We start from the raw sequence: 12862 nt of genomic DNA on the forward strand, positions 1-12862 counted from the left end.
CTGTCAGGACAGTCCCTGAAGAACAGCTTCTCAAATCTGCAGTGGCTTGAGTTCCCAGCCTGGCAGAGGGCTGGGGCTGATGGTGACAGAGGAAAAGACACCCCCTTTTCTACAGTACCCTAAGGCCCATATTGGTCTTCCATTTATAAGTTTCAAAAATTATAGTATTCTGTGGAATTTTTTTTTTCGGGGGGGTATTAGTAGTGTGCAAAATTTCAAAACAATCACCATGAAGCTTATACTACAGTGTTGTTTCTGGTTTGAAAGCAGCAATGGCTTCTTATTTCTTGGGCTTTGCTGCAACCCCCTCCATTATGTGATGGAGTCATTCCTTCTTTGCCCTACTCTCTGGCCCATGAGTTATTACTTGCCTATCCTTTCTCTTGATTTTTTTCTCTTTTCTTCTCCTAGGTGTGATAGCAGTCGTGATATTCATCCTATTTTGCATCACTGCCATAGCCATACACATTTATAAAAAAAAAGGCATATACTCAAAAAATGAGGCAAAAGGATCTGAAAATGAAGACAGTGCTGAATCTGCACTGAAAAGTGAGCTCAGCATGCAAAACACGGCCAATGAAAATCAAAAGGAATACTTCTTCTGATTGGCATTCATGATTTAATTTAATATAATAATGTGAAAGTCTGACTTTCTTGCTAAGCCAGGGGCTCTCAATGGACAGAAAAAGCTCTTGCACTCTACAGTAAATGCAACAGATTTGAGACTTATTATACTGCATATGTTCAGTCTCAGTGATTGCTATGGGGGGCCTCTTTAAATGACATGCATTCCTTAGCTATTATAATGTAAATGCATTTTATGTAACAGTGAATTAGATATTGTAACCAATTTCATTGTTAGTAGTTTCCGACTGTTCTGATGTGACCTTCTACAACTGAAGTTTAACATACATACTGAATATGATTTCTGAATGGGAAAATTGTTGCTAAGTTATTCCTATCCTTCTTTTTAAAATTTTATTTTGGAATTTTGTTCAAGGTGAAAGGTGGATTCTGATACTTTGTGTTACTAAAGAAATTCTGCTGTGTTACATTATAATGATCCCACTTACTTCCTTAAATTGAAAATGCCATTTGAACTGCTCTTGGCTGGTGTCAGCATCTGCTTGTGAGCCATGGAGTTTGGTGTCTAAAACAAACTGTACTTTTCTCCCCTGGAATGTGACCAATGCCATCACTATCCCTTCTTTTTGGCAAGTCTAACAGGACTTAAAACTGAAGGGTGTACAATGTGTTGAAATGCTGTAAAATCTCTTTTGTAACAGGTTTTCACTTATGGTCAAGTGATGGCACCAAGAAACTCATGCACGCTCTATTTTAAATAAAATTGGGATTATAAAAGGAAAGACATTTGCTTGGAAAGATCGAGTAATATATTAACAGTAGTTAAATTATCATGAGTGAAAACACCAAAAGATGATCAAGGTTATTATCCCTGGAAATTAGTAATGTTTCTTCTGTCAAGAAGTAACGTTCTGTGCACTATATGGGACGTATTCCTTGAAAACATTTTATCTATGATCTGCTCCAGACCTCAAGATTAAGTTGTTCTAAATGATAGAAATTATTTATGATTATTATGACAATAGAAATAGGCATGTAGAGTCTAGTACAGTGGCTGCTTCTTGAATGCTTTTGTTCTTCACCCTTAATAGTATCTACTATACCTCTGTAAGATAAGGTCTGATTATACCACTCAAAATTAATCAGGTGCTTACTATCCTGACAGAGTAAATGAGAGGTCTCTATGATGTTGTATAGACAAATTATCAGATATGAAGGGTAGAACACCCCAAGGTATCAAAAATGGCACTAGATACTAATATTTATGTAATCCCCCCAGGGATTTTTTTTTCCCCAGACATAAGACTGTGTGCCTAGAGCTTGGATCTGAGAAAGAATCAGGAATTCTGTGCCCTTGTAGACTTAAGCTTAAAATTTAAACAGCTTTCAGAATTGATTTATATGTGCTCCCATTGAAAGCAATGATAACGGTCATTGCTTTTCTCCTCTTTCAGTGAGGAGAATCAAAGCTAGACCCTAGACTGTTATCATAGATGCCCAAGAATATTATAAACACATGAAAACCTGATATGGTGTGTCTAGACCTTTAATATGTAAATTTCTTTACATAAATTGTAGTTGTAAATATAAACATCCAGCAGATATCTTTTAAAGCTTATTTTCTTCCATCAGTCTTTACTTTCTATTTTCAGAATTGTACATCCTCCTGTACAACTTTACTTCATTTTTAAGAACAAATTATTTCCTTTTTTTGGTACCTGGAGGCTCTGAAATCAGAAATTGTTCAAATTAAGATGCACTGCTTTCTTGTTCTCGGTTTTCCAACTGTACGTGCATGTCTGGTGTATTAATCAGGCTGAGGACACAGAATCAAGAGCTGGATATCCATGTCTGTATATGTTAGTGTATTTGTTGATACAGTTTGGTCCATGATAATAAGTCACCTTTAAAAAGGACAGAACAGGGTGAGGGAATAATGCTGGACTGTTCCTGATAAATGATATGGGTAAGAATACCCTGTTTTATGGATGCGGAGTGAAGGAGATGAAAGCCCCATATGGGTCATGAGAAGAAAACCTTGAATTGTTACATTGGTTACTTTGGATTATCTCAGTCTAGCTAGTTACTTTAAAGGGAAAATTATGACTCCTCCTTTTCAAGGGTCTGACCTAAATTGCATTAAGTTCAAGAGGAGTTCTTCTGTGGACTTCTTTGTGACTCATACCCTCTGCACCTCAAGAGGCTTTCCCTTCTCGTGATAGATATGACAGTGTACACATTTTTGTGTCACTTGTATCAACAAATCTATCAGCAGTGATAAGTCCCACTCAACTCCATTTTTATCAATGTGGGATGTAGTAACCATGTGGGACAAAACTTGTATGACGGTGTTGATTATAACACATGAGATCACCAAAATGGACATTTTGATTGAATGAAAAAAGTCAGACTATTCATATAAGAGTTACCCATATACTAACCTAATAAAACCTAAAGGGTACCCACACCAGGACAAGCTGGATGTATGCAAACCTAACTTTTCAATCACTTGCTTTTACTTTTGTTTCCTTGTTAATTTTTATTGTGTGTCTTGATGGAGAGAAAGATCTCTTCCCTTACTTTGTTTTCTTCCAAATGAATAATTACTTTCTTTCCTTATTCCTTAGAATTTTTAAAAGCAATGGGAAGGGAAAAGCTGAGTAAAACCCCTATTTCACAGACTAATTAAAAAAGAGGGAGGGAGGGTATAAATGCCTCTGTGAATGGCACATTATTTCATTCAAAGACCTTTTTAAGGCATTTTATTATGTGAAGGATTTTAAGGAGAAAAACAAAAGTGGATTTTGTTGAACGCACATCTATCTGCATATTTGTAGCATACAATAATTATGTCTCTCTGAAGATGCAAATGCCCATTTTCATCCATGGGAAGAGTGATCATATATTTGTCCAGAATCCAAAATATACAGGTTCATACTCAATGAAGCAGCATTTTCCATTACTTGCTGCATTTCTATGGGTACAAAAAAATGGTGGCACCAAAGTGCGCTGAGACATCATTGTGCTGTCCCTTTTTTGATTCTCTATACCAATGTGTGACCTTTCACCTCTCTGTTAATAAACACTTTTTAAAATAAAGTGAGGAAAATATTTTTTAAAAAGTTTGTATTAAAAAGTTTAAAATTGACAACAATATACTGATTTTTTTTAAAACAGTAAAAATATGTAGAAGTGCACATAATATATTGGTGAGTGTGGTTATTTATAGATATTATTGAGTGCTAATGTAACAAATTTAGTACACATTGACATATTTTCCATGACAAATATATTTTTTCTTAAGTACATTAGAAAATAAATAGCAGCATGTATGCTGGTACATTTTTAAAACTTTGCGCGGGTACTAGCTACGAAGGGCTTATAATTATTTAAGTACTCAACATTTAGCACATAAATATGATTAGTTAGGTTTTGAGAAAACATTTTCCAATACACCCACTGTTGTGTAGATGAAGAGTATGTAATAAGCTAAATGCACAACTTAACATGAAATGTACTAACAATCAAAATAAATTTACAGCACCATTATTCATGGCAGTGACGTACAAGGAAAAAAGTGTGTAAATGACAAACCAGACAGAATTCCTGTGAGGAATCAGCTGCATAGATTAGAGTACACAGATTTAGATTTAGATGCCAGAAAGCCTGCTGCACCAGTGTGAGATAAATTCAGAAGATGCAACTATTGCAGGTCAGTCAAGGATTGATAGGAAAATATTCTTTTGAAATAAAATCAATTACCTTGAGAAGTAATTGTAACAGTTTACACTCAAGGCATAGTTGTAGCTGTATATGCATGTGATGTCACAGGGGAAGAATGTTCTTTGTAACAGAAAAGTATATTTGCTAAGTCAGAAAACTTAATGCTGAAAAAGCATGTGCCCTGGTCTCTGGGGTGCAATGCACATTCTCTGGAGTGAGCATGCAGAAATGTTGCATAATTTTATCAAATCGAGCTCCTAATTCTGCAGCCAAAAGTATAATGAATCCATAATGTTTCTGATCATTTAATGAGATTGTGAAATATCAAGAAGGAATAAAAATGAAAAATCCTACAGAAATTAGAGCTGAATGAAAAGCTACAGTAAGAAGGTACTGAAGTAATTTCAGTGTTTTTTTAAAGTACAAACAAGAACCTGCTTAAAAGAATAAGGAAAAGAAAGGAACATCTCTTTAAATTTACTCTTTTCAGAATTTTCTATTGGGTCTTTTTGATGGTGGTGGGAAGAAGGGGTTTAATGGGTTTGTGTACAGAAAGTGCTAAAGCTGCTAATATGAGAAACAGAAAAAAAATTCCAAAGGTGTTTATAGACTGTGCTTTGCTAAGAAGCCATGCTCATCCTCATTCTTGAAAGGCTGTCTGAAAAATATTTTTTGACAAGAAATTCCATCTATGATGACATTCTGATGTTACTAACATTTTATATAAATAACACTGGATAAATCATATCTAAAGTCCTTATTAAATAGTGTGGTAAATCCACAGTAAAAATCTCCATAAGCATGTGAGGAAATCCATGCACACACACACACACGCATGTAAATGAGCTATGTAGTCAGAGCTAAGATTCTTTAGACTTTACCATTTTCTTTGTATTATATCAAATACTGAAAAACACTCCAGAGTTCAGAAACACACCTTCCCTAATGCTGGGAAAATATCCAACCCACTTCACAAAATATTTAAGATTTCACAGGGTTTTTTCAAGGAAAAAAAGAAAAAAAAAAAGATTAGACCTTGCAGTTTCTTCCAGTACAGTAAAAGGTAGACAATCAGACTGCTGATGGGAAGAGAAAAGGTCATAGCATCTCTCACACAGAGACAGTGCTGTAGTAGGTTCCTCTTTTTTCTTTTTTCCCTTTTTTTTTTCCTTAATTACATCCAGGACTTGACAAATCATTTGACTGATAGCAAAATAAAGTGTTATTTCACACACACACACAAAATAACTACATTGAAGTGCGTATTTCAGCTACTGTGTAATATGTGTCTTGGAAAAACACCAATCAATTAATAATCTTTTAACCAGTGGATATGACCTTTACCAATTCACTTGCAGTGTACTTCTCCTAGTCAGTTAACTGGCTTTTAGGAAGCATCAGGACTCATGCCTTCAGATTAGGTGAAGCAGTGGGAATCAATGAAAGACTCCTAAATCTGCAGAAGAGAAACAGTTACACAAAATCCTTCTGAAGTCCAAGAAAATTAAAGAGGAATTAGGTTATATCAGATTTCACAAGTATATATTTATCATCAAGAACCTAGTGATAACAGCATAAAAAGAACTATTGAAATAACACATATATTATTCAGCAAACTGACAGATACCACATAGGACTTAGTAACCTTTGTATGTTATACTTTTTAATACAACATGGACTTTGGGTCTTCTAGTTTATTCTGATACATGTAAGAGCTTATTATTTCAAATACAATGCAATCTTTTTGGAGTCTATGAACTAATGATTTTTTGTTTTGAAAAGCAGAAGTGCCTTGCAAGCAATTTATAAGGCCAATGTTAATTTAACTGAAAGCAGCCGTCATAAAATCTTCTGGATTAAAAAAGTAAAGGTTGCAAAAACATCCCTCACAACATAATATAAATTCAGTGATGGATGCTTGCATATAAATTATTTAAGTAATTTAACAGTCTTTCAGCACACTTCTCCAATAACAGAAGTGTGCGGATTGAGCTCTGAGGATCCCAGGAACATTTTTCCAGCTCTTAAGTGTATGGCCTTGAAAAAAGCCATTAACCTTTACACTTCATTTGTTCAATAGGGACAAAATACTAAAGTTTTGACTAGCTTGCTTTATTAATATTTGTGAAGCCCTTTGAAAATGGAAACCTTTATATAAATGGGCAGCATCATAATAGAAATGAGATTCTATCTTTTATTTAGCAAATAATGTTAAGGTAAGTAACATTAATTATCTGTATTTATATTAGTACATTTATTTCAGGAGATGGTCCTTTTTCTTTCAGTCAGAGATAATGTTCTTTTATGCATAAAGATAGAGTGACACATGAATAAAAAGGAGAAAAACAAACCATGGACTCTTTGGTGTCGTATAGATTTGATTGCCTGTCTTCTTTTATCAGCAAATTAGAGCCCAGATCATTTTCATCTAACTAGATGGGTAATAGTTGAAGTAAACAAGAGAGGTGTCATATAGATAAACATGAAACATGGATTATAATAACACATCTACATTCTTATAAAATGTCTCCTGCTAATTGATTAGCTCAAAGGGAACACCACGTGTATATATTTGATGCGTAATTCCTGGTTCCTTCTTAGTAATTTTGGCTGCTTCATTAATCCTATTTGCTGCTATGTTTAGTTACCACAGAGTTACTCTTCTAACCACTAGTAATCGCTAGGCTTACCATATTTTGTTTTTTAGATGACAGGATAAAAAATCTACTGTGTTCTAATACCTTTAAATCTATTACATATATAAATACTCCTTATCTGGATAAAATAATGTGTGTTTAGTAACATGCATGTTCTATATGAAGTAGAAAATCTAAAAGTAAACATACACTGGTTTGGGGTTTGGGTTGGGTTTTTGTTTTGGTTTTTTGAGGTTTTGTTGTGTGCACCGCCGCTTCCCCCCTCCTCCCCCCCCCCCGTAATCTAAGAGGGGGTTGTTACTTTTAGCTTAATCACATACTGGTTGTGAACAAATTTCAAAAGGGTGCTACAGGATGTTAATATTTAATTTTAAAAACCATAGACACTTTTAGTAATAAAACTGTCAGAATTTTTCAGTAGTTGCAAGAGATAGACTTTCTCTTTTCTAATTGAAAATATTAATAAATACTCCTTATACGGTATAATGTTTTTTCCCCCACTACATTCAGAGGCACTAGAAATAGAGGTTTATACCATCTCAAAAAGAGTAACCACTCAGTCATGGTCCCTCACCATGGAAATTCAAAAATTTTACCTGCAAAATAATTTGTAATTTACAGGTAGGGTCAGGAAGTCCTTTAGCAGTTACTGTGTTTTTATTGCAAAACATATAGGGCTTTGTTCTTGCACAGCAAAAATTCCCCATGAAATTAATATTCCAATGGATGGTTTAGTGTTGTGATCTGTAAATCAGCAACTCTTATTTGAATTATTGGTGTTGCGTTGCTATGATTTTGTCTCTTTGATGTTCAAGTTCATAATTATGTGCATGTCTGATTCAAAGTCATTTTTCATTAATTAATGTCATAAACATAAAAGTGCTATGTTTCAGGTGTCTTACAGAATAAATCCTACTAGAAAGTAACAGTTAAGTTTAGGATAGGAGTTTAAAAATGTGTCATATATTCCTTTACATTACACATTGATAAAGTTAATTTATTTTTACAGAACATACTGTGATGGATTTATTATTTATTCCAGAACACATAATGGGAATAAAAGGGCAAAATTCATAGAAAAGGAAGAATATAAACCAGGAAATTTATTTGTTGATAAAACTGTTTTTTATAAAAGTCCTGAAAATTTGTTTTTATCATAGTCTTGGACAGCTATTTTTCAATTCATATGAAATGTTTATTTGGGATCATGTTAACAAGCACATCTCCTTTCAATCATTTGCAAAAACAAGCTAACAGTAATTTTAATTTCAAGCTGATATCTAGCTGTCTGTTTGCCTCAATAAAGTATTTCAATCTGTAAATTAAGCACAGCATGAAATATCTAGTATATACCTTCCCTCTGCAAAATAATAGCAATAATTAACAGTCCCCTGAAATAGTAAGATCTCTGAGTGTCTAGAGTTGCCTTGACAGTCTTATTTTATGATTACAAGTAAACCTCTTTAGTTAGAATCTAATTAGGAAAGCATTAGTAAATGCTTGTTATTCAGTACTCTAGAATGGTTAAGTGCTACATTTGAGAAATGAAATGTTTTTTAAATGAGTCAAATAGTGCATATTACGGTGGTAATGCTGCCCTTGTGCAGTACCTGCTTGCCCACTGTGACACTTACTAGCGATTAACAGTCATTTTTCCATTACCAGATTCACCTTAAGGTTCTATAGTATACTGTAATATCCTTAAAAGCTAAATGTTTGCAGTAAACATGTCTTATTGCTTCACATTAGTCTTTTTTACTGCATGTAGGAATTTCCTTATTTTTTGCACCAGTGTTATGATCATAAACAAGTAACTAGTGGAGAATCTATAAGTGTAATTACGTATAAGGTTGCTGCTACAGAGGTTGCTTTTCCATGATGTGGCTGTGGTACCATCAGTTAGCTCACAATAAGTCAGGTCTGTGAGTATTCCCCTGCACTGTCAGTGCATGGCTGTCTTATTTCCATCTTGCTGAACTGTGTCCCGCCAAACTGTATGCATTTCAGTGCCTCTGGACTGAGTTCCTGGGAAAAAAATTCTATCACCTATCTTTGGTGCACAGGTCTTCCAAGCACAGCGTGATCCATTCTAGCTGACCAAACATGACTAGTCACGTAGCGCTTCTCTGTGGTTCTAATCTCAGCTGGAAGCTTGGAAGAAGCATGCATACTGCTGTTTCTACAGGACATAATGGTGCAAGGCCACCTGCAGCAGCCACATATGGATATACCTAACCTGGAGACGACTTCTTATTACACGATCAATAAAAAGAATAAGAAAGTCAAGGCTGGCAACTTCTGTTCAGTCTCCAGAAAGGAGGCACATGACCTGACAGGCTGTCAGCAGGGAGGCTGCGGTGCAGGCTGTGGCTGACAGTGACCCAGTCTGCCCAGGGAGCTGAGGGGGAAGGTGCAAAGGAGGAGCAGGAGCTGAGGTTTCTCCTATTAGTGGAGAGAAAAACAGCAATGTGACCTTTGATACACTCTTTGAAGGCACTTCTAGAGAAAATAAAAAAACTTAGGAACTACATAACTCAGCTAAGCACAGTGCTGTCCCTATAATTGCAACCAGTAGAGGCAGAGCAATGATGCAATACAGCCTCTCCTGAGCGTGTGACACAGTAAGTACAGTATATTCGGTGGGAAGTTATAGCTCTCTTACCACCCTCGAATTTCCAGCCTGGGGTGGTATTATTTAAGAAATCTGTGTGTGATGCTTTCTATTAATTGGATCAGGTCAACAGCCTTACAGCATGATGGCTACTTACCTCCGGCTGACAACTGAGACATCTCGCTCAAAACTGTTGGCTTTTGCTCCAGGAGACAAATGTTGGACAGTACCTGGCTCTACCCCACAGACAGCAACATGAGGCAAGAAAATGATACCGCATAATGCCTTAAGAATGTGCTTCCAGAAGTCAGTCATCCTCCCTCAGACAAGATAAGTAAGATTTTCAAAAGCACTTACGTTGATTCAGGGATCAGGTACCTGTTCGGCATTCTGAACAAAATACCTAAATATTCAGTTCAAAGGATCACAGAATTCGGAAGATTGGAAGCAACGTCTAGAGGTCATCTGGTCCAACATTCCTATGCAAGCAGGGCTACCTAAAGCCGATTGCCCAGGACCATATCCAGACAGCTTTTGAATGTCTTCAAGGATGGAGACTCCACAACCTCTTTGGGCAACCTATGTCAGTGCTGAGTCACCCTTACAGTAAAAAAGCGTTTCCTGATGTTCTGGAAGAACATCCCATGGATCAGTTTGTGCCCACTGCCTCTTATCCTTCACTGGGCAGCACTGGAAAGAGCCTTCTTTACACCCTTCCTTTAGGCATTTATATACGTGGATGAGTTCCCATGCTGGGTCTTCTCTTCTCCAGGCTGAACAGCACCAGCTCTCTCAGTCTTTGCTCATGGGAGAGATCTCCAGTCCCTTAATCATCTTCATGGCCCTTTCCTGGACTCTCTAGTGCTGGTGAGAGGGGGAAGGATCACCTCCCTCAACCTGCTGGCAATGCTTTGCCTAATGCAGCCAGGATACTGCTGACCTTCCCTGCAGCAAGGGCACATTGCTGGGTCATGTGTAACTTGGTGTCCACCAGGACCCTTGGGTCATTTTCTGCAAAACTGCTTTCCAGCTGGATGGCCCCCAGCATATGCTGGTGCATGGGGTTATTCCTCCCCATGAATGCAGTTTGTATCCATAAACTGATCATGTAAATTGATTAGATAATTTGAAAATCATACCGTTAACATCATAAACATCATTAATCAGCCAAATTTCTTCAGAAGTCTTAAAATGTACCTGCCGGTACTTCTCCTTATTACTGTCAAGGCACTATCTAGTACTGATTTTTTTTTATTCAAAATGGCAAAATTTAGTTTATTGTAATCAGAGTCTATATAAATGTCTAACTAGGCTATATAAAAAGATAGGATTTCAGCAAAAGCAATTAAAAGAGATTCAGTAATCATTAGATTTAAGAGACTGTTTTTGCTATTGTTTTCCTACTAGAATTGCCATACGTCTGTGTGAGACTGAATGGTAGAGTGAAGAGTAATATTCTGCTTTTTATTTTGACTGTGCTCAGGTGTCTAACTTTTTATTTTCTTTAAAGTGGGAGCTTCTCAGTGTTAGAACTGATGTGGCTGCATGAGATGTAGGGAACAGCGTTAATCAAATGGCCACTACCTTTTTTCTCTATGTAAATTCTAGATGTCAGACTCTCCCTCACCAGTAGCTATTAAAATAGAGCTATGGCAATGACAAACCAAAACATATCACATAGTATTGGTTTTTTTCAGTATAATTTGTAAAAATGGTTGTCTTGCTGTAAATTCGTGATTGAGTTAGTTTGTGAATGCATTGCATATATCAAATTTTATGGCATTGTTTCAACATAATATAAAATTATATAGGCTACAATAAAAGGAACAGTGGCTTAAAAGCTAAAAGAAAGTCCTGTTGAAAATAATCAGAGCAATATGTAATAATAGACTGTCAAATATCTACATATCTTTGGAATATACTCAGTAACACAAGGTCAAAGAACAAAAGACTTTGAAATAGATATTCAATACTCTAACAAGTTTTAAGATTCTATTTGTTTTTTTAAATATTTATTCTAAACAGTCAGTCATATATTTCTCTAAAAACTGCCACAGCAGAATCACAAACTATCTGGTTCAATGTAAATAGCTTGCAGTACAGTTGATATACATACAGAGCTAAGGAGATTAGTATATCTGATGGCTTAACAACTTTAACAGTGTATTTCCCTAGACCATGTATTCCTTATTTAATACATCGTTCCTTCTGTATTTTTATTGTTTGTTTTTTTTGTTTTATTGCCTATCGTCTGATAGAAAATTCAGACTGTCTACATTATTATTTTTATCTTAGTGGTGCCTAGAGATTCCAACTTAGACAACGAACATGTTGCAATAATGGAAAAATACACACACATGTAGACATACAGTATGAGATGGATACTGTCTAGAACAGCCTATCTACTAAATGGCAGACACAGGCAGAGTAAATAAATTGATCAAAACACTGGAAAAACTGGCAGGGTTGGAAGTTGATCCCATTTCTCCATTTCTTCTCTTTAACCATCAGCTCAATTTGACTCCACACAGAACATTTTTAAGTTAATTTGTTTTACACAGGCACCAGCTCCTCTAATCCAATAGGTAGGAGTTGCAATCCAATTACATGTGCTCTAATGCAATATTTTCAAATAAAAAGTGAAAATAGAAAAACCTAACCTTTATTTTTTATCTAGTTCTAATGGAGATACTGCAAAAGGTTTTCAAATTATAAAACTAAAAGACTGTCCTAGCCACAGTTCTTTAAACAGTCAAAAATAATATTAAAAAAAATATTATTGTGTGCTGTCCATGAGTATTTGTCTCTATTTCTCACTTTCTCAGAATGTTGGGAGTGAATTGTCAGTGCATTGGATTCTTTGATGAAAATGTAAACCCAAGAAGCATTGAAAGGGTTTTACAAAAACAGGGTAATAATGAGAAAACTTCATACAGAATAATTACAGGCTGGTGCCCACTCTCATCAGGCTATATCATTCAATATTTAGGGAGACAAGGGCTAACTCATGTGTGTACCTTGGGAACTTACCTCAACATTTCCCTTATAATTCAGGATTTGTTCCCCTGAAATGCACTGGAATAATAATTCCGGGATACAAAGTTTTTATGCCTAGCGTTCTATGTGAATGAGAGATTAAAACCATCAAGAATGTGTCAATGACAAAACTGTTGTTCCTAGCACAATAATATCTGTTGTTCTGTATCTATATCTGTATCTATTTTAATGCTATAGCGCTGAGTAGGAGGATGGAGGCTGGAAGAACGTCTTTTCTGGGATCTGAGGC

At 35.7% G+C, this 12862-nt stretch overlaps 1 protein-coding gene across 1 annotated transcript in view; it reads left to right on the forward strand.

Moving 5' to 3' along the window:
• The window catches only part of CNTNAP4 (contactin associated protein family member 4), a 263240-nt gene extending 261882 nt beyond the window's left edge, over window positions 1-1358 (forward strand). Inside the window, exon 24 of the mRNA XM_075138182.1 lies at window positions 412-1358. Within this exon, the coding sequence (XP_074994283.1) occupies window positions 412-605 (194 nt within the window). The 3' untranslated portion in view covers window positions 606-1358. The remainder of the gene's footprint in view (window positions 1-411) is intronic.
• Window positions 1359-12862: the final 11504 nt, after the last annotated feature.

This window comes from Calonectris borealis, chromosome Z (genome assembly GCF_964195595.1).
Source record: "Calonectris borealis chromosome Z, bCalBor7.hap1.2, whole genome shotgun sequence".
Classification (NCBI taxonomy): Eukaryota; Metazoa; Chordata; class Aves; order Procellariiformes; family Procellariidae; genus Calonectris; species Calonectris borealis.